General features: G+C 33.3%; 2 protein-coding genes, 1 long non-coding RNA gene and 1 other non-coding gene across 8 annotated transcripts in view; 1 reads left to right on the top strand and 3 right to left on the bottom strand.

Moving 5' to 3' along the window:
* Positions 1–6,853: 6,853 nt before the first annotated feature.
* TRNAQ-CUG lies at positions 6,854–6,925 on the top strand. Its single transcript has one exon. It is a non-coding gene; the product is annotated as a tRNA-Gln (tRNA).
* A 677-nt stretch (positions 6,926–7,602) lies between these two features.
* On the bottom strand, positions 7,603–10,934 carry LOC116019274 (7-methyl-GTP pyrophosphatase-like). Of its 4 annotated transcripts, none has more exons than XM_031259425.1 (9): positions 10,736–10,926; positions 10,527–10,598; positions 10,314–10,388; positions 9,370–9,453; positions 8,971–9,040; positions 8,808–8,899; positions 8,457–8,498; positions 8,290–8,370; positions 7,603–7,788 (listed from the first exon to the last, which is right to left on the bottom strand). In XM_031259425.1, the coding sequence occupies exons 1-9, from the start codon at positions 10,760–10,762 to the stop codon at positions 7,717–7,719; spliced, it is 615 nt and encodes a 204-aa protein (XP_031115285.1). In that variant the 5' UTR covers positions 10,763–10,926; the 3' UTR covers positions 7,603–7,716. The 4 variants fall into 4 exon arrangements, 3 of the variants coding, with proteins under 3 accessions (XP_031115285.1, XP_031115284.1, XP_031115286.1); XR_004098682.1 differs by having other exon boundaries at positions 7,771–7,788; positions 8,453–8,686; positions 10,736–10,934; XM_031259424.1 differs by lacking the exon at positions 7,603–7,788 and having other exon boundaries at positions 8,361–8,370; positions 8,457–8,686; positions 10,736–10,933.
* Positions 10,935–14,375: 3,441 nt separating this feature from the next.
* On the bottom strand, positions 14,376–17,451 carry LOC116019384. 2 transcript variants are annotated; one of them, XR_004098708.1, is made up of 4 exons: positions 17,230–17,451; positions 15,313–16,947; positions 15,000–15,204; positions 14,376–14,898 (listed from the first exon to the last, which is right to left on the bottom strand). It is a non-coding gene; the product is annotated as an uncharacterized LOC116019384 (long non-coding RNA). The 2 variants fall into 2 exon arrangements; XR_004098707.1 differs by having other exon boundaries at positions 14,376–15,204.
* Positions 17,452–19,075: 1,624 nt separating this feature from the next.
* The window catches only part of LOC116020961 (succinate dehydrogenase [ubiquinone] flavoprotein subunit, mitochondrial-like), a 6,986-nt gene continuing 4,168 nt past the window's right edge, over positions 19,076–21,893 (bottom strand). The window contains exons 10-16 of the mRNA XM_031261539.1: positions 21,247–21,434; positions 20,957–21,131; positions 20,688–20,858; positions 20,460–20,529; positions 20,242–20,362; positions 20,121–20,158; positions 19,076–19,455 (exon numbers count right to left, since the gene is read on the bottom strand). Of these exons, the coding sequence (XP_031117399.1) occupies positions 19,353–19,455; positions 20,121–20,158; positions 20,242–20,362; positions 20,460–20,529; positions 20,688–20,858; positions 20,957–21,131; positions 21,247–21,434 (866 nt within the window). The 3' untranslated portion in view covers positions 19,076–19,352. The remainder of the gene's footprint in view (positions 19,456–20,120; positions 20,159–20,241; positions 20,363–20,459; positions 20,530–20,687; positions 20,859–20,956; positions 21,132–21,246; positions 21,435–21,893) is intronic.

Here is a 21,893-nt window from a genome sequence, read left to right as displayed (position 1 = left end):
GGGGGGGGGGGGGGGGGGGGAGTAAATTCGCACCCAGTAAACCGGGTTGTCACCAGAAAGTCGGGAAGGTCTGGCCGGTCCATCCGAATACGTCTCGATTGCGTTGCTAACCGAGCTGTACGACGACACCATGAAGGAGCCCACCTCGACCGAGCCGCTGTAGCTCCGTGTGGATGCGTTTTGACTATCGGAGTCGATCATGTCTTCACCTCACATGTAAGGGAAGGCATCTCAGTTTAAGAGTAGCCCAAAATGTTAAAACCCATACATAAGCCTGTGTAAAATTTTTAATTAAAGGGCTAAGGATCGGGAAAGGCATACCTGCGAAAGAAGGTAACCACTGTTCAGAAGCACGAACCAGTAAAGTTGTTGCGGCGATTTAGGGGTAGCTCGAAATGTTCCGGTCTGCCGTAGATGGCGCAGGGAGAACGCGACGCTTCGAATCCCAAAACCCTAGCACCGATCCCGAGGAGTTCCTTGCACGTGACACGTGTCTCGGCGCCTGAGGTCATGAGTACGTCATATATGCGTCACCTTTCCATGCCCTTGGTACGTGCCCACAGTCCGATTTGACAAGCACCCCGACCTCCTCCATCCCAAGTATCGTCAGAGACTGGGCTGGGGGGCTAGTTGATAGGGATTATTTCCCGACCTACCGTTCTACCCCTGGTCTACTTTAACAAACCAGTCTACTCTAGTTATACGTCTGTCCGACTCTCCCGATCCTCAAGCACCAGTCCGAGGCCAATTTGGGTCCCGACCTTAGAGCTCGTAATGAACTGGTTTACCACAATTCTCATGCATATTCCTCAAATTTTAAACCCTTTGACGTTGTGACACTTGGCTCTCGGGTACGGGGCTCGCCTTTGGGCCTGTGCATGCCCGCCACGCGGCCGCCATGTCGGTGGCCCAGTGCTTGTCCCCTAGCAGCCTATTTATGCCACATTTAATGTCGTTAGGAGGACTTTTGGTTGTCCTCGATATTATAGTCAAGTAGCTCGGGAACCTCTGACCCACTACCACGTTGACCGGGCTCCATTAGGGTATACATTGTACTCGATCCATTCATTAATAAAGAGTATTTTCTGACCGTATTTGCGTATTTACTCTATCAATAATAATAAGTCATTAGCTCAATAAGGGCCCGAACCCAAATTAGACCAGGCCTTGATTTTAGTCCTTGAGAAATCCTTCCCATATAGTAGGATTTGAACACGAGTGTTGTGGTAGGAAGACATAAGTATGATCCATTGGACTATGGGTCTGGATAAGGATGTTGATAATGTTAGAATGGGGACAAGGGCACCCTTTTATAGTGTCTCTTCCCAAAAAAAAAAAAAAGAATTGTTGTCATGCTTCGATCAACTCTGTCCATCCACTCATATATCGTCACCATAGGTTGCCACATGTCACTGCTTAGCCCTCATTTACTAATAAGTATTGTTTATTGTTTCTACTTGCACAACAGATAAGGTGGATTAGCTTAGCTGGTTACAACCTAGTTGCTAATCTTGCATGCTCAATGTTTGAGTCACATTGTCAATAATCAAGAGATTTTATAATTACTTTTGAATTTGTACTTGAAAATATTGGGTAAAGCAAGATATAATACCACATTTAATTCATTAACATACCACACATTTTTTATATCAGAATATTTCAGATAGGGCCACAAGGGTGAGACATTCGGTTCGATTTTTCATAACCGAACCAAATTAGTTGGGTTCAGTAATACACTGAACAATCGAACGGTGATGGATTCTTGTATACCGAACGGTTCGGTAAAAACTAAACCGAATACCATTACAACAACAACAACAACAACAATAACAACAAAAAGAAGTAAATCCAAGTCCCTTGTTGCCTGCTCCGACGTTCAACTCATATTCTCATCGGTATCTCTCTTTAAAAATTTTATTTGATTTCTTTATGGCTTGTTTTCTACTTTGTAGTTTTGTTGTTTGCCGCAATTGTTCTTTGCCTCACGATTATCTCTAACTTGAGTTATTCTTACAATATTCAGTATTTTCCTTAATTTCACGTTTCTATGAAATTAATGTGCCTCAATATCATTCTAATTTTGATTAATTTCTAGTAGCATTCGATGAAATTTTGTAGCTGAAATTATACATTATTTGACACTTGTTCTCCAAACATTAACTATATATACAGATGGATGATTCCCCCATCTTGTCAACAAAACATTCCAAGTGAGCCAACTGAAGTCGGCTGGGCAAAAAAGTCAAATGATGTTTAGTAATTAGTACTTAGCAGTGTGTTTGAACTTTGGTTTGCTATTTTGTTATATAAAGTTTAGACTTTAGATTTGGACTATGTGAATATGTATTGTTTGGTAGTATTTTTGAAAAATTAGGAAATGTTGAAAATTGAGGTTCTTAAATTGAATCGAACTAATTCTGAACCGAAACCAAACTTTTTTTTTTCAAACAGAATTGAAAGTGAACCAAACTATATATAATGTTAAACTGGATGGTATCAGTTTTTTTAATAACGAAATCGAAAAAAAAAAAAAAAAGGAGAAAAGAACGGATTCTCAAAACGTCCATCCTTAATTTCAGATGTTTTAAATTACACAAATTGAGAGATAAAAATATAATTAAAAAATAGTTTAGATCAAAATATAAATATCACTATATAATAGGATGATAAAATGAAATTAATTTAATTAGATAATAATAATAATAATAATAATAATAATAATAATAATAATGAAAAATGTTTTATTCAATGTAGAAAAAGTAACCCCATTAGTACTCATCATCATGGTGGTCCAAACCTCAAGTTTGGAATATACAAAACATTAAAAAGGGGAAAAAACACATAAACAGTAAATAATTAAGAGCAGTGGAATATGTGGGTGGATTCGATTATAAGATTCAAACAGTACACAGTAGGTAAAAGAATCAGAGAGAAGGTGTATGTTCAATTCTAGTCTAGAGATTGGCATCTCCCTTACCTTTGTTGGACAAACGGGACGACCACCACACTCTCTCCAATATATGCCCAACCACTATATTTTATATTTTATATATATCTCAATCACATTATATATTTCATAATTTGTACCGATTACTATAATTAATATTTAATTATAAAGTTTTTTGTGTCAATTTTTATTTTTTAAAACATCACTGGTATTAATTAGTAAGCTACAAATACAATCGGGAATATTAAAAAATTAAACACCAATCTGAGTCCAATTTCAAAGCCTACCACTTTCTCAAGAGAGTGAACTAGCTACTAATTAAGTTCGTTGATCAGCACACATAATTTGAAGATGGAATATCAAGCAAACAAGAATTTGAAAATGCATGCAACCAACAATAGAACAAACAACTTTTTGTAAACCCACACATAAGTTCTGGCAATCTGATTCCTTCAATATTATCGTGTCAAATTATATTTTTAATTATTCAAACAAGTTTTAATATAAATTGTTATATATATTAGTATATGGACAATTTTTCTCCCAATTAAGTTGGTTAAACAGTACAATTAACTTTGTTATGTCTGAGTTTTACCAATACATATCATATTACTAATTTGATCTTATCTTATTAATCATGACCTTAAATGCATTGATTCTATATTACTTGTTGAAAAATAGAGTCCTATGGTGTCTCCACAGTATTTAATTTTATATTATTTAATAAAGTTGTATGTTTTTATAATACCTATATATGCCTCCTCATACCAACAATCAAATTATACTCTCCCAGATACACACATATATATTATTACTACATGACACAATATATAGATTGTAAGTAAGAATGATGATGTTAGGTGGTTGGTTGGATTTGGTGGGACCCGAGACCAAGTTGGTGGACCAATTCTCCAAATATTGCATATATCAACCTTGATTAGCTTAACATACATACATTAATCCTAGCCAGCCACCCAAAAGGATTAATCATTAGCCATACATAAATCCACGAGCCGCCCAAATTATTAATATTAATATTTTCGAAGCTATTGCGTGCATGCATGCAAATGTGTTAATTGGACGGATCGAGCATATATATAGAGAGAGAGAGATTTTGAAGGTGATATGATGATCGAAAAAGAATTTGGATTATTTTTATATATAAAAAAATGAATGGGTTGTTGTTACGTTGGACGACTACGAAGAGAACAAAACAGTGTTCGAGAACTTCTAGTAAAAAAAGACACAAACATTCCTCAAAAGTAACGAGATACAACTGGAATGAATCTCACTCTCTCTCTCTCTAAGCTTACCTTCTTTTTAGTCACCCTCTCTCTCTCTCTCTCTGTAGCTTTTGTCTTGCTTGCCAGTGGGGACTAGGTTATCTATGGATTGGTGTGGTTGATCTACTTATTCGTAAAGGAAAAGAAAAAAGATGTTGTATTTAATTGACCTACTTATAAATCTATAAGCTAAAACATTCAAATTTTAAGAAAAATGTTTTTCTTTTCTATTTTTTTAATAAAATTTATCATAAACAATTTGATCTTTAATATTATATTGGTCATTTGTGAATTGATCAATTTTATAATATTGAATTAAACAAAATTATGATTTGTAATTGTCGTGGAGTTTCAACCCTTATTATTATAAACTTAGTTAGAAATTTATAAATAAAAGCATGTTACCATTTAAGAAAAATATTACTTGTTCAAATTATGTATGTTTAATGAGAGAGAGAGAGAAGGAAAGATAGGGTAGTGAAGAAGTGAAGTGAAGTGAAGTTTGTATGATGGAAAGGAAAGTGAAGATCTGGTCAACATCAAGTTACCTCTAAAGAATAAACTGTAACCTCTAATTGTCCCCTCAAAGGGCTTGTAGCCTTGTGCCCAAAGGAAACCTCAAATTCCTCCCCTTTTTTCTGATCCTCATAATTCTCTCCACATCAATTCATTTTATATTACTTATGCTCCATTAACTTTTTATTTTATTTATATAATAATAACTCATTTGCTTTTATGTACCCGGCCTAGACACATACATACATTATGTATATCAATATAAATGTATAATAACCTGCATGTCAAAGAGTTTTCCTATTTCTTTTTTACATTAATATGTTGTATGTTATGTTATGAACATACATTACATATGAATATATGATGGAGCAGTCAGGGCCGAGTGGTCATAGTCTCTCAATCGGTTCATGAAGCTGAGTAATACAACGGTATGAAATTAAGTCTGAGTAGTATATAATAATGTGCGTGAAAGAATAATTGATTGGCTTTAAAGGGATCGGAGTAGAAAAGCATGGAATGGCTAAGGCGGTGGTGTCATGTGCTAGGCAAGTGATGTCGTGAATTAGGGAGGTGAGTTCAAGGGCTAAGGAAGTGATGACCAACGGGGGAAGAGGTGGCATGCCAAGTCACAACGCAACCAGCTGGGCGCCCCACGCAGATCATGTCGCTGGCCATGGTGTGGCCATCCATGGCCGTGTAGGTGTCGACATGACATAGGTCATTTCTTGGACAATGACAAGTAGGCAGTGGTGGGATTTCAAGCGTTGATGTTTGTGCATAGACTCGTGGAGCAAGTTCGAGACTACACGTGGGTGGATACATATTTTGTGTTCATGCCTAGCTAGACTTAAGCATGAGTTTTTTTTTTTTCTTAGTAAGATACATTTTTTTTTTTGAGATTCTTTCCCTTCATTGTAATTCTGTATTTATTTATTTATTTATTAAGATTTTCCTTCACTGTTTTTAAATTGTATAAATTCTAACTTTTTATTGAAATTTTTTATATAGATTTATGACTATATGGTGTGAAAAGGACTTCCCAATAAAAATACAAAATGTACAAGTTATGTTAATGTGCATACACTTTTCACATAATAAAATGTGATATTTTGAATTATTAAAAAGTACAAAATTGTCACACTAGAAATTTAGTCTATTTAATGACTTGATTTGCACGATTTATATCATTTCTCATTTTTACACCAATGTAATCATTCTCACATAATTCATGACATATACTAGTAACAATACATGTGTTGCATGAAGTGAGCGCCTAATATATATTTTCTAATTAACATTAAAATGATAATTATATTGAAATAGGTTTTAAAATAATAAGGAATAGAAAAAAGTAATTTGTATAATTCAAAACATATAATTTTTTATAGTAATAAATTTAGCAAAAAGTGTTTAATGGAGTTATTTAGATTTCAATTAACAATCTCTATATATGTGTGTATTTTTTTATTTTTTTTTTTTTGTGTGTAAACCCATGAGGTGTTCCGAGTCTTTCTCCGTCCACTTAACGGTCCGGGTCTATCCTACTAATCCCCGCTCACTCCGAGAGGCACAGGAGTTGGCTCAAGAAGAATTGTCACATGTGAGAACCGAACCCGAGTTATCTATATATATGTACATGTGTGCGTATTGAATCTAAATATTAAGTATTATTTATTTCAATAAATCGTAACTCAAAAATTTAAATAAATGCATTTTGTGTAAATATTTGAGAACATATTGAAATAAAAAACTAAGACTATGTAATTTACAATCAACTTATAATTTTAGTAGTATAATTGTCTTTCTTTGAATTTCACTCTAAAAATCATAAATCAACACTAGTAGTAAACATATAAATTTATTATTTGATTTCTCAAAAAAAAAAAATTTATTATTTGAATTCAAATAAGAAAAAGAAAAAGTATTCTTTTTAATACTACTAACTGTATTACAATAAAATATGTGTTCATAACTAAAAAGTATTTTTTTTTAGTACTACTGATTTTATATTATTCAACCAATGAAAATATACATTAAATTAGATCCCTATAAATTATGAAACTTCAACCTATAGAGTAAATTATATTGGTCAGAGCATTAGCATCAAGGTCCCATGGTCTAGTGGTCAGGACATTGGACTCTGAATCCAGTAACCCGAGTTCAAATCTCGGTGGGACCTTTTTTGTTGTCTTTTTTTTATTTCCTTAGCAATTTTACATTTTTGCAAATACCTCGCCTATTTTTAAATGTGATAAGTTGTAACTAATCAACTCTGTGGATCAGATACTCGTCATTCTATTATTTAAAATTTAAATTTTTGTAATTTAGTTTTTGTTAGTATATAAAATATATAAAAAGTATTATAAAGCGCGCGCAAAAAAAAAAAAAAAGAAATTGAATCTAAAAATTATAAGCAAATGTTAAAGAAAATAAAGAGAGCACATGCTAAAAAAAAAGAGTAAAGAAAGTGGACAAAATTTGATAATAGTATGCTAGTTGTTTTTATTTAAGAATAGTTTGCAAATTATTTTTGGTTAGAGTTAATACCATTTGGACTCTCCGAGTATAGTAATTTTGTCATGTTTAGTCTTAAATTTTTAATTTGAAAGTGGAAGGACCACGAGCGGTCAATTTGAATATTAGTTTCACTTTTGGATTTTATTTATTGCTTTTAGCTATAGCCCAAAAGAAGGAAATTGAATATTGCAAAACTTATATTGGATTAAAAATATAATGAATTTCTATTTATAGTTTCTCTTTAAATTTTTAAAATTTAAAAAATTCTAGCATTGATTCTGAAACTTATGTTGCATAAACCTTCACAAGCTATGGTTAATGAAAATCTTAAAACTCTTCTAGCAAAATGAGTTCAAACTCACAATGTAATTTGAATCTTTTTATTGACTCCATATAATGTTTTGTGGTATTTCAATTTTTTTTTAAAATAGGGACAAAGTAAAAAAGTGAGGCTCAGAGAGCTTCTTCAATGAGCTTTTCAGTGAGAGCCTTTGGAAGTCCCATGACATGATCTGCAGTTCCAACCTGCAAATAATGAGCAACCATCTTAGTAAGAGTTCCAACAAAGGCAATAATCTCCTATGAGACCGTTTCACAGACCCTCGTCTTTGAGATGGGTCGGGACTTTATAAGTATTACACTTCCTTCATACGTATTATACTTTTCCTCATAAGTAACTCTTCAACCCCTAATATTACATTTTGATTTAAAAATATCACATATTCACATTTTTCCCCAAAAATATTATATTTTTCCTTATAAGTGACAAATAATTTATTCCTTATTAGTTACATTTTCTAGCCTAAGCATTACATTTCAAGCATAAGCATTCCATTTCAATCTTGACCCAACCCATCTCATAGATCCTAGGAGACTCAGCCGCCAACAAAAACAGCACATACTAAACAAGGATGGATGAGCAAATAATTCTGCAGAAATGGTGATGATAATGCTAGTAAAATCTTCTCTCAATATGCATATCTGAGGAACAATAAAGAGAGGAAGAGTCTTCGGTAATAGACTAACCACTGTGTCAACAAAGGGCAATGTCAATGGATGTTCAAGCATTAGACCGCCAGCCACGTTGAGTATTATTCCCTCCTCAATCTAGGAAAAGACGCATGAATAGTTAATGATTTATGTTGAGCAGTGAAAGTAGTGTTCGCTATGTACACACTAGAATTTTTACCTACCAGGTCATCAATCACCTCATCTGGTATCTCGTGGAAATAGACCTACAGTTATAGATATGTGGCAAACGTTCATCTTCGAGATGCAATAATGTTGTGAAGTTGCGAAAATCTAAGATTACGGAACGACAACCATGTAATAATACATAAAATGACAGCTCGTGCAGGAGGCAAGGAAACATTTGATCATGAAAACTCAGAACTAGCACTTCTGTTAATAGCGCATCCATTTTCTAGTAAAAGAAAGTTACATTAGTATTGAATTGTTCCTTAGAGATAATGTACTGTGTCGGCCCTGCTGATTGGTCATGTTTCATCAATAAACAACCCAATTAAAATGGAAAAAAGATATACCTCAGACAATTCCCACCCCGTTTTTCTTTTGCCAGTCGTGAGGTTGGTTACTACAACAGATCCCACTACAGAAGCTTGACCACCGGAATACCCTACAATGAGATTCATTCAATAGAACATTATTCGCAAACAATAATTTGATAGAGAGGTGAAATTAGCAAACCTTTGATGAACATGCGTGCTTCTTCCTTGCCTGATGGCTTTTCTCTGATGACTCCTTCATAAACCGCCACCTTGATATCATCAGATGCATGTAAGTCATAGCCTTAGAAATCAATTCTTCAACAAACCAATAAAATATCAGAATTAAACAAATGTTTAGGTACTTGGGTGCAGCATGCCATATAATCAAGAATGACATGTGAGAGAGAAAGCACAACATTTGCAGGAGATGAACTTTAAATGGTTCTTCGGGCCAAAACGCATAGAAGTATAGAACACAACAAACTAGCTATCTGAGAGTTATGATCTCAAACATCTATTATGCAATTCAAAACGTTTGTCATGCAAAATGAGGAAGCCCGATATCCTACTGTCAAAACTAGAATGACAGAAAACATACAGTGTCAGCAGTAATTAACAGTGTAGGTCCGAGAATTTCCTTCATTTCACCAGTACTCTTGAGCCTTTCAATGATAGCATCTGCCTAAGACAAACAAATCAAGGTGCTAGTACCAATTGCATTCTAAATAATAACGCATGATAAATGAACATATAATCTCAAAAAGAATATTGGATAAAAGAACCACATGAACCTAATTAAAATGTGTCAGAGATATTAATTAGTTGGCAAGAATCAAATTCCAGAACCACTCATCCCACCAAATCTAGAGATTGTCTTCATCAACTTTGAATGGAGAACTATTCAAATGTCAGCATCAGAATCCTTTGTTGTTTATTAACTAAGCTTAAGAGAAAATGATAATGAGGGCCCACTCTTATTCTACACTACTCCAATCAATAACCAGAGTATTTTTTGGCAAAATCAAAACAAGCCAGGACGATATTCTTTAGCATTTAGCAAGAATGCACGGCTAACAAATGAAAATAAAGTGTTTACTTATGTTATCGCATCAAGAAGTGAACATTAGGGAGTATTTTAGTAGGGAAAAATATCATTATCCACAGTAGCAAGGACCTTCTCCTGTATATGTCTATACACTTTAATTTATTCAATCCGAACTATCTAGTACTACAAATTTAAAACAAAAAAATAGGATATCAATGATGCTCAAATTGACTAGCTCAGGGGAAAGCAACCATAGCATTTTCTTGGTCATAAAATAATCTCACAAGTCACAACTAAAAACCAAACAAATTTATGCATTCCTTGCAAGCTTCTGCTCATTTCACTAATAAGAACGGCTTAGTTCAGGAGTAATTCCGGATGCAAGTGCTAATAAACTCACCACATTTTTGTTCTTTTTCTTTTTATTTGTTTTTCCCCAAATTCTTGACAAGTAAATAAGCACACTGAAAATGAGAATGGGTTTATCCTCCTCGTACCTTGGCTTCAGCTAGAGCTACTACCAGTTCCTCTGCCTTTTCCTTCCTTATGCTTTGTTCATCTATATCAGCAATCTAAACCACATTATACTAAAATCAAATCCCCAATTTTAATAACTAAAATTATTTCACAATACACAATTGATATATACATGTGCGTGTAAAGCAATTCTCAGATAGGCACACAAAATGGTAAATGGAGGCGGAGCATACCATGACCGTGAATTCGTACCCCATCTCAGCCAAAATTTTCCGGCGAGCAAATGAAGACGAACCCAAGATTATCTGAAACAAAAACAAAAGCAAAACCCGGTGATTATCTATTTAGAGATTATACAATAACCGTCAGCTAAAAATGAGATTATATATATGATTCTTTATTTCCTAAAAAAGAAAAGGAATGTGGGGCGGCAATGGCATGCCTTGAAGGAAGAGTTCTTTGGGGCCATTTCTGTTGGGCTCTCTCTCACTATGCTATGCGTCTGTGGAAGTTAGCTTAGGCGATAAGCAGTGTGAAGTGATTTTTATGCTTTTTAGCAGATTATATCTTCTTGTAGTGATTTATGGTCCATAGTGCATTCGTTTCAACTTTCAGCTCTTCAGTCTCCCAGTAAGAACTAAAATACTGGCGTGAAAAAAAACATATATTTTACACGTCACAAAATAAAAATAGAAAAAAAAAAAAAAGAGGAAAATTTTGTAATTTTAACCGATTATTACGCGATTATAAATGCCACCCCTTATTTTTAATTCTGATAAATGTTGCCCTCTAAATATCTAATTATCTGAATTGAGGCATACTTAGTCCCTTTACTGACAGAGCTGTGAGTTCCCGTTTAATTCTAGGGTTTCAAGAGGTTATTTGGGGTTGGTTCGAAAACTTTTAAAAATGAATTTTTTTTAAAAAAAATAAATTATTTTTTTTAAATTTAACTGAACATCAGAAAATTTTTTTTGTTGAAAATTAAGAAATTGTATTTTTTGTTTGGTTCATTTTCCTGAAAATAAACATATTATTATTTATATAATAATAATAATAATAATAATATAATAATAATAATACATGGTGGTGGTGATAGTGGTGTGGCAGTGATGGTGGTGGTGCACTTGCATTGGTGGTTGTGGTGGTATTGGTTGGGTGGTGTGGTGTTGGTGTGGTGGTAGTGTTGTCGTGTTGATGTTAGTCGTGTTCGTGGTTGTGACAGTTTGGTGGTAGTGATGGTAATAATGATAATTCAAAAATTAGTTTGAAAAAAAGATGGGAGATAGGATAAATATGAGAAAATAAAGAATTCAAAAAAAAATGATGGTTTTAGTCCATTAGTTATGCCTAAATTGTAGACTTAATTAAAAAATGAATAAGGTTCAAATTGGTCAGAACGAAACATGGAAGTGCAATTTGGTCGTGGAATGAAAAAAAAAAAAAGGTGCAATTAAGCACTCAACACTCCAAATGTATACAATTTCACCTAATAGCATATTAACACCTCATCTAGTAAGTTGCATGTTGACTTGGATGATGACTTGGCATTTTTTTTTTAAATTTCCTTTGCATGAGAGAGAGAGAGAGAGAGAGAGAGAGGGGACGGTTTTAGTCCATTAATTATGCCTAAATTTTAAACTAAAGTATTCTCGTGTAATCAACATTCACTTGAAAAATGACCAATTTGTTTTCTAATAATTTAGCAAATCAAAATAAATTTTCAATGTTAAAAAAATTTATAAGTAATGGATGAAACATCCACTTTCAACATAATTAAATGGAAAACGGTGTATGGAGCAATAATTTATGGACTGAGTCTACAATTTAGGCATAACTAATAGACTAAAACTATCATTTTTTCTTAGAAAGATATTTTTTACTAAATTGAGCTTTTTTTTAGTCTTTTGTTTTATTGACCAGAATTAATATTTTCTTTTAATCTATTTTTTTAAAATATTCAAACATGAGAAAATTTTAAAAATAACTTCCAAAAGTCATTTTTCATACGAGTGGCAGCATTACGAAGAGAGACACTAGGGAATGGGATGTTGAGGTTGTAACTTGTAAGAGACATATTTGGCCAAAGAGATTAGTATCCCCCTCCCTAAGGAGGCAAGAGAGGATAAAAACATTTGGGTTGGAGATGATAGTGGAATCCTCACTCTTAAAAGTTGCTATAAACATCTATTGGGAGACATGCAAGACTCTTGAGATTAAATGCTGGACATGGTTCTTAAAACTTAAAATCCCTTGAAGGTAAAAGTATTTTTCTGACAGGCTGTCACAAATTGTCTTCCTACAATAAACTTACTTCGCGCTTGGCTGGGCAAGGCAATCGACTTGCCAAGCACGAAGTAAGTCTATTGTAGTTGTGTGATGTTTTGCTTAAGCCTTTGGAAAGTTAGAAATGACATGGTTTGGAATGACCGCTCAATGGAACCAAAGGTTATTACAGAGAGGGAGAAACACTTCCTTCTTAAGTGGAAGGCTGCAGCAACAAATTCCCAATCCAATGCAGTACCATCTAGTACCAAACCATGTGACAAGTTGGCCGGGAAAAACCACCTCCCGGATGAACTAAATTTTTGTAGACCATCTAATACTCTCTCAAATGCACCCTAAACCTACCATGGCAATCTCATTAAAAAACAAACAAACAAACAACATTTTTTGCTTGACAAGCAAGACAATCTCGGAACTTTATAAACCTAATTAGGCGTTATCATATCAAGTAAATCAAGGAGTGTTGTCTAAGGCAACCTTATCCTTGCAATACTCACTTTCAAAAGTCAATCCAACTTCCACATCATTAAATTTGCAATTCCTTTATTATTTTTTCCTACATCCTTGCATTACTCTCACACTTTCAAAAGTGATCTGACCTTCACGTCACATTAAAAGAAAAAAAAAAGTATTCTTTTATCAATAAATCTTAATTTATCTCCACAACTATTATTTTTTATCAATATATATAAATTACAATAAAATATTAAAAATAACAAAACTGAAATATTATGTATATAATTAGTTTTTAATAAAAAATGAAATTATATTATGTAAAAAATTAAAATAAAATAATGTTACAAATCGAAAACTACAACTTAATTAAAAAGTACAAAATCAAATTAAAATGATTAAAATTAACAAAGTATGAAATTGAAGGCATTAAAATTAAACAAAGTACAAATTCGAATACATTGAAATGATTAAAATTTAAGATATTACAAATTGAAGTGCATAAATATTGAAGCTAAAAAATATTTAAATATATTAAATCCATTATTTCATCTCCACCAAACCAATTCCATATCTCTTGAAAATATTATGTATTAATAATTCAATTATTATATATAATACAAAATAAAGTCAGACTCAATACAATATAATACCGAGTAAAATATAAAAAAATTATTTAAATAATAATAAAAAACTAATTACAAAATAAAAACAATACAAAATGAATAAAGAAACAAAACAAAATAAATAAAGGATCAAAAAAAAATTTAAAAAGTAAAGAACACAAAATAAAGAAACGAAACAAATAAATAAATAAATAAAACAAAACAAAATAAATATATTAAAAAAACAATAAAATTTAAAAAAATTATTTAAAAAAAACAAAAAACAAAAAACAAAACGGATTGCAAACTTGCAACTGGTGCAAGTTTGCAATCCACTTAAGCAATAAAAAAAAATAGATATGTTTATATATTCCATGTCATCTTGCCAAGTCTATGGAATCTTGCCAAGTCGAGATTTGCAGGGATTCAGCCTAATATAATAGTTGATTTTGCAATCCACTGAAACAAATATAATACTCCGTAGTTGTTTTATTCATATAGTACCAACCAAAATTTCAATAAAAAAAACAATCAAAATTTATCACATTTTTAATTCCAAATTAACATTTATACCCAAAAGCATATAGACAGGTTGGATTTTGAGTTTAAAATGTAAGAAACTATAGATGTTTTCTATAAAAATTTTGGTCAAAACGACTAAATATATGGGAAAAAATAATTCAAACAAAAATAATAAAAAGTAATCAAAAGAAGAAATAACGCTCTTAAAGTAGAATGTTTGTGCACAAAAGAATGTCGTATATAATAGATTGTTTTATACATCAACACATTCTTCTTTGAACTTCATAAACCATTGCCTAGATGAGATAGCGTAATCATTTGATTCAATTAGTTGTTGCAAGAAAACTATGATTCTATGAAAAAACCAACACACATTAGTACATGGTGATTAAGGAATAACCTCTATGGTATTCTTATCTGCCAAAATAAGATCAAGTACTCTGAATATCTCTGCTAACTCCTCTGTTTGCAAGCTGAGCAATGCCCACTGGATTTGGAGCAATCTCCTCTATTGAATGTCCATTAGCACCACAGAGTACAGAAGGATTGTATGAAAAGAGATTTAGCATATCTAGTTTCAACAGATCAGTGAACAGAAAGACGGCAAAGTGATTCAAATTTGTAATCAGCTCCAAATGCACCATATGTAAGAGAATACTTGAAGATGGTGTGAATTACCAAAGGATGATGGGAAAACATTGCCAGACGAGCTCCAAATGCACCATATTTAAGAGAAGACCTGAAGATGGTGTCAATTACCAAAGGATGATAGGAAAACATTGCCAGACGAGCTCCAAATGCACCATATTTAAGAAAAAACTAGAAGATGGTGTCAATTACCAAAGGATGATAGGAAAACATTGCCAGACGAGCAGCTACTGTGAAAGTGAACTGAAATCTCACCAGCAGCAGGGATATGTTCTCAGCAGATTTGTCCCAACAGATGCAATCATCAAAATTGTATATTCCAAACATTATGGATGCAACAATCAAAATGCTGATACTCCTTGGGCATAAGTTGATAAGCTTGGGCAAAACTTGATAACTGAATAGAAGAAGATATCACCTCAATCAAAGCTTGCAAAAGAGATCATCAAACAAATGCAGGTCAACATTCATCCACCGTAGCTCATAAATAAGAGAGGCTTTGTACCTATTTAACCTGGAAGAAAAGACTCTGGTCCTGCTTTTCATCAGCTTTTAGTGATACACCTCTGGAAATGAATTGCCTCCTCCAATATCTTCCCGTCCCTCTTCAACCCGAGAATAGGCTCCTATGTCATTGTGCAGGCCAATGCAATTTATCTGTGCACAAAAAAGCTCTTCTACTCCCATAACAACCATCAACAGTCAACATCTGTTGAATGGAATGGTCTTCTTCCATACCTCTTGAATTAAAGTGCAGCTTCCCAATTGCAGACATCATCCATCCTCATTGTTCAACATAGCTCAATGTATCATACAATTGTAAATTCGGAAAACATCAAGTACAACAACAATTATTAAAAAGTTTCCAGATTTACAAAGATATTCTTCAACTTCCCCATCCGCTGCTTTACAACCAGAGTACAAAGTACCAAAAGTATATAAAAAGGGAACGAACTAAAAATAAACTTGTGTAAGGTGGAAAACCAACAAAGGTAGATATGAAATATGCAATGTGTCATGAAAAGCAATATGAATAGTAACAAAGGATGTTTGAACCATATACTTCCATGGTAATGAGAGAAATGAGTAAAGGTCATTTGCCAACAACTCTTTGTTTTGCCTCAATTTCTCATTCCATAAGGTATGATTGATTAAATTTACCATCTTGAATAGCAAAATTGTCTGTGGATGTTCATTTAGATAATCTAAAAATCTGAGACTGCCATAACCCAAATATTGATGCTTGGAGTACATTCAACTAGTTAGTTTAATGTCATTACAGGTTAAAGTATCCACTTTCTCAATGTTTGACAAAGATTATGGATAATTGATAGTACAAAACTTTTAATTTCTTTCTATTACACACCCAAAATTCTGAAACATAATTATAATCAATAGTCATAAATTTTACCATAAAAGATTATGGCTGTAAGTTGAAACTCAATAGTAGAAATATAAATGACATAAAAATTTTGAAACTCCTTTTCAATTTTAATCTTTTCAATCTCATATAAAAGGGGTGATTAGTTTCAAATTTTAATTTTTTTGTAACCATTTGAATTTGGTATTTTTGCCACAAACCAGATTCTGACATGCTTTGCCTTCTAAACTAAGGTAACCAAGTGAATTTAAATCTGAAAACGTAAATTAATTGCATGCTTTATACCTTTTGGTTAGCAAGATGATGTTGATCCATATGCTTCCATCGTGTTGGGATTGTTGATTGTGTGAGAACGTTGGATGTTGAGGACCAAAAGGATAGCAAAGCAAGTAAACACAGGGCACACCACCAAAGGGAGAGATCCCGGGCTAGAATATCCCGTGCGATCTCCCCCTCAACCAAAAAAAGTTCTTATTTTTATTAAATTTGGGACCTGCCATGCAAGCGCACCTGACATGGCAAAGGTCTGGGATGACAAAAAGATCAATTGGGACTCAGCCCCATGAAAATAGGCCTCCTCTGCCCCAATTTCTCCTTTTACATCATAAATTTCAATCCTGCACTGCTCCATTTACAACATAATTCATGAATCAATATAATCGCTCGGCAAACATCCAGCTTATCTCGCCCATCAACCATCGGACTCCCAACAGGTATGCTCCCGTTCTCCATATTAATGGAGCAGATCCGACGTATGTCCTGATCCATTGAAGCAGAATCAGCAATAGACAAAAAATATATGTACAGAACAAGCTTCTGTAGCCTCAGAAATCAATTTAGGAACAAAGAGCTTGATTCTTCAGAAAACAGAGAATCAAATTGAAACAGCTTCAGTCAGTATAGAGATGAGAATCAATTCAGAAACAAAACAAAACAAAAAAAAAGACTTTACGAATCAAAGTAGAGAATTGAATCAAAACACCACCAGATCTGAACATCTTAAGCATAAACCCCTATTAAATTTTAGATTTTAGAACATACCTGTAACTTAAGCTGTAGATCTCACAGAAAACTTCATTCGACTCTAACTGCTAAGGTTTGGGACAATAATCTGCCTCAAATCGATGAAGTTCAGAACAATCAATCATTCTTCAGCTCCACGAGCATAAAACGGTGGGATTGAGAGCAACCATAGCCCGTCCGTGGAAACCACGCGCCAAAGAGCTAAGCAAATACGGTTCTGAGCCTCCTAGACAATAGATATTATTGCTCTAAATACCCTTATCTTATAGGGAAGGCGATGAGAAATAAACGGAGGAGATTGATTTCAGGGAAGCATATCTACGGATGTCATTTTAAGGTTGCTGTTTTTGTTTTCAATTAATAATAATTGGGGAAATTATATCGAGCTAAAAATTAGGTGGCTTGAACGTTTCAGCGAATACAGAGATGACACGTGTACGATCCCAGCTTGTTTCTTACGTAGATGCCTAGACCGTCTCTAGAATATTCAGCCTGGCGACGAAATCGCTTTGCGTCTCCTAATTTGACTCTGTTTGGCAGAGCTTATTTAGGAGCTTATAGCTTATTTTAAGCTACTAATAAGCTATAAGCTCTGTTTGGTAATGTTCTCAAAATAAACTAGTAGCTTAAAATAAGAGCTTATTTTGAAACGCTACTTGGGGTAGCTTTTCAAAATAAGCTAGTAGCTTTTTAACTTTTTTCCATCATTATCCTTATTATTTTAAATAAATGACATCCTTTACCCCTCTCAATTAAAACCCTTTTGATATTTTCTTTTCATTATGTTTGGTTGTAATTTAAGTTTGATATTTATGTTTGAACATTAATTTTTGTATGAACTAATCTTATGAATTATAAATTTTTTTTTTTTACTTTATATATTTTCAAATATATGTTCTTACTTTATATTTTATTTAAATATATTAATTTTATTATTTTATATTTTAATATATAAACAAACCTATTTAAATTTAAAATTATTTAAATTGTATGAAGATGTCCTTTTTAGTCTTTTTTACATTTATCAGTTTATCAAATAGCTAATTTTACCAAACACTTTTAAGCATACCAGCTCCTCAGGTTTCAGCTTCGAGCTTATAGCTTTTCAATTTTCAGCTACTTTTAAGCTTTCAGCTACCTTTTCAGCTAGGTTTGCCAAACATAGCCTTTAACTCTTTTTTTTTTTTTTTTTTTTTGTACAACAAGTTAATTTAACTCCTAATGGTACACTTATATTACAAATAAACAATGCTACAAATTCCTCATATATTTCTTCTGTAAATTTTCTCTCTTGAGTTGTATCATTTGATTGGTAGTTAAATTTATTTATTAATAGTGAATTTAGTCAATTAATTATATCTATTCTAAAATTATGCTTATAACGGAAACTAAAAAATATCCGTAAAATTATTTAAGACTGGGATGTTGGGTTTTTAAAAAAAATTAAAATTCATGACGGGTTTTTTTTGTTTTGCAGGATGTGATGGTGGATGGGTTAAATGCAACTATGCAAGAGCATTGGCATGATTTTCTTTTTGGGGTAGTGTATGGGCGGGATTTTCTTCTTTGGCAGCACTAAAATTGAAATACTTACTAGTCTGCTTAAGGAAGAAGTATCATTCGGCACTAAAATTGAAATACTTACCCATATTAATATATTTTGAATTTTAGTTGTTTTTTAATGGACATGCAATAAACTATTCTATACGGATGTTCTATTCTATAGGCATTAAGGGATGTTTTAATGTAATTTAACATTTCTGAAAATCAACATATTCTAAGAATATGAGAGGAATGTGATTTCACGAATATAATAAAAAAAAAAATGAACTAAAAACAAAATCCCCATAACATAATAGGGTAATAGAGCAATACAAATGATTTGATTATTAACTGAATAACATTGAAAAACACGAACATATTTTTAAAAATTCCCCCCCTTCCTAAAGAAGATACAACAAAAGTAAACTAAAAGTTTCTGCACATTTCATGTTTGCATGTATCATAGGCAGATGACTGCAATAATTTATTACCAAAATTTGAGAATACGAGATCTCCTAAGTTGGTTATTGAAACCTTAAGGAGGTGAGATTATTTTCGTTAGCCACCAACTATCCATGTAGCTATGCTATGCTAATAATCTAATACACACGCGCCTTCGGTGGGAATGACTCAATTTCATCATCCAATGTATTCATGTGAACAGGCCTGTATTCTAGCCTTACTTTCTCATTCTCCCAATATCTGCAGTAACAGGGCAGCAAATTTGTTTGTGAACTAGATATCAGTATCGGCAGAAATACAAGCATATGCAGGCAGGTATCGAGGTAGGAAGCAATAAATATGCTGACTAAATCCTTTATTAATGTAACATGATATTAGGAACCACGAAAATATCCCAAATGTAAAACTATAGAAACAAGATGAAAGTCATGAAACAAAATAACTCAATTCTCAGATAAGGTTGCTATCAGAATCCATTAGTTACCCAGAGCCAGCTAGTCATGTTATAGAGTATGAATATCATTCATTCACTATTAAACTTCAAATGATACGTTTGGTCTAAGAAATGCCATAGTTCATAGAAATGAAAGAGGTTATATAATCAAGCATCCTAGTGCTATAAAAGTCTACAAAGTTTCCAAATTCACAAAAATCTTATCATGGAACTCATACTGGTTTTGTCCTGCCTCTGGAGGAAAATTAATATCATAAAATTTTTGTATGAGCATAGGCATGTAAAATCATAAAGCAGGTCTAACTTAGCATGCTTATTTGGGTGGCGAGGGTGGAGAGAGAGAGAGAGAGAGAGAACACAAATACATAGAAATGGGAAGACATTGCAATTCTGTCATCATTCAGAGGAAAATCAATTGAAAAAATAAAAATAAATATGGAGTGTAACTTACCCCAATGTATGTTTCATCCATTTCTCATCATCTCTTTTCTGCAAAGCCAAAGGAGATGGTCATATTACTAATGATAAAGAGAGGAAAAGGAAATCCCTAAAGGAAATAGACAGCAACTAACCGTAAAATCTTCACGGGCATGTGCACCTCTGCTTTCTTTTCTGGCTTCAGCAGAGTGCATTGTAATACATGCATTAATCAACAGGTTTTCCAACTCAATAGTTTCTATAAGGTCTGAGTTCCTGAGAATACATAATACAAACAATAGTTAGAAAAATTAAAATTAAAATCATCAAAGAAAGCGTGTGGGCAAGAGTAAAGTGGCTTAAACAAGTTTACCAGATCAAAGTTCGATCCTTCAGCTTCACATCATGGAAACTGTCCCATGTCTTGTCAATCAACTGACAACCTACAGTCAAGACAAATAAATGAGTGAGGAGATGATAAATATAGCAGTAACTGAGTTGATTAGTAAAGCTAAGTTGTGAATCAAGGGCATCAGCAAGTTGATTTCTAGATTACAGTAACTGTACAAGGGAAACAAAACAAAATGGATTCCATGTCTACCTTCTTCTAAAGTCTCTTGTGTTCGGAAGACAGCAGCATTGTTTTGCATTACTCTTTGCATATTCAACCGAATCTTAGATGTGGGCAATGAACCATTTGAATTTCTAAGCTTGTCCAACCATGCAATAGTCTTCTCTCCAGAATCCTTCTCCAAAGGCTTTTGTTGTTCCCCTAAGGAATGAAATCCATGCCCCATGCATCTCAGATTCTCAGACAAATGTGTCATTATAATAAGAACTTGGTGATTCAATTAATAAATTCAAACTCACCTGGTCTATGGATTTCTGCGACCCTATTAGCACATGCCCGGCCAAAAACAACAATGTCAAGAAGAGAATTTGCACCTAACCGATTGGCACCATGAACTGATGCACAGGCTGCTTCTCCAGCAGCCATGAGGCCAGGCACAACAGCATCAGGATCATTACCTTTAATAGTCACCACCTGCAGAGAGACAAATTAATGTAAGAAATAATACCTTCACTTTGAAGTACATATACTATACTGAATTAAAGGTTAAAACCATAACACTCTTGGTTGTTGCATTACATTTTCATACCTCTCCATAGTAATTTGTTGGAATGCCACCCATATTGTAATGCACAGTGGGCAAAACAGGAATTGGCTCCTTTGTAACATCAACACCAGCAAAAATGGCAGCAGTTTCAGAAATACCAGGAAGTCTTTCTTTGAGTACCTCTGGGGGTAAGTGGTTCAAGTGGAGGTAGATGTGGTCCTTTAGTGGCCCTATTTAGTGTTAGGCAACAAAATATAAACACATTACACATTATTGGTAAAGTGAATTCTCAATTTTGAAAAAAAAGGAAGGGGAGAAGAACAAGAAAAAATAAAAGATAAATATAAGCAAACCAATAAGGATATATGAGATGATCATTTTGGAACATTCAAGACTACAGATCCTTAAACTTTCATTATACTGAAAAAGAGAACACTGTCTTTAAATTAAAGACAAGCAGAAAGAATGAATCGGCATTAAGAGGTTATCCAGTTGATGCTCTATTAATTTTCTTATAACTCAGAACGCTGTACAAAGTCAATTGTCACCTAGTATAGAAAAGTGAAAGAAATTTGAGGGCATTAACAAATAAGTATTCTAACAGTTATATATCCATATTACACCCATGGTTGAAAAATCGCTAGGCGCTCCTTGGGCGCTCGGGGGGGGGGGGGGGGTTGGGGGGGGGG

The sequence above is a fragment of the Ipomoea triloba genome, chromosome 5 (genome assembly GCF_003576645.1).
Source record: "Ipomoea triloba cultivar NCNSP0323 chromosome 5, ASM357664v1".
In the NCBI taxonomy this organism is placed as follows: domain Eukaryota; kingdom Viridiplantae; phylum Streptophyta; class Magnoliopsida; order Solanales; family Convolvulaceae; genus Ipomoea; species Ipomoea triloba.
This window is presented reverse-complemented; position numbering and strand designations above follow the sequence as displayed.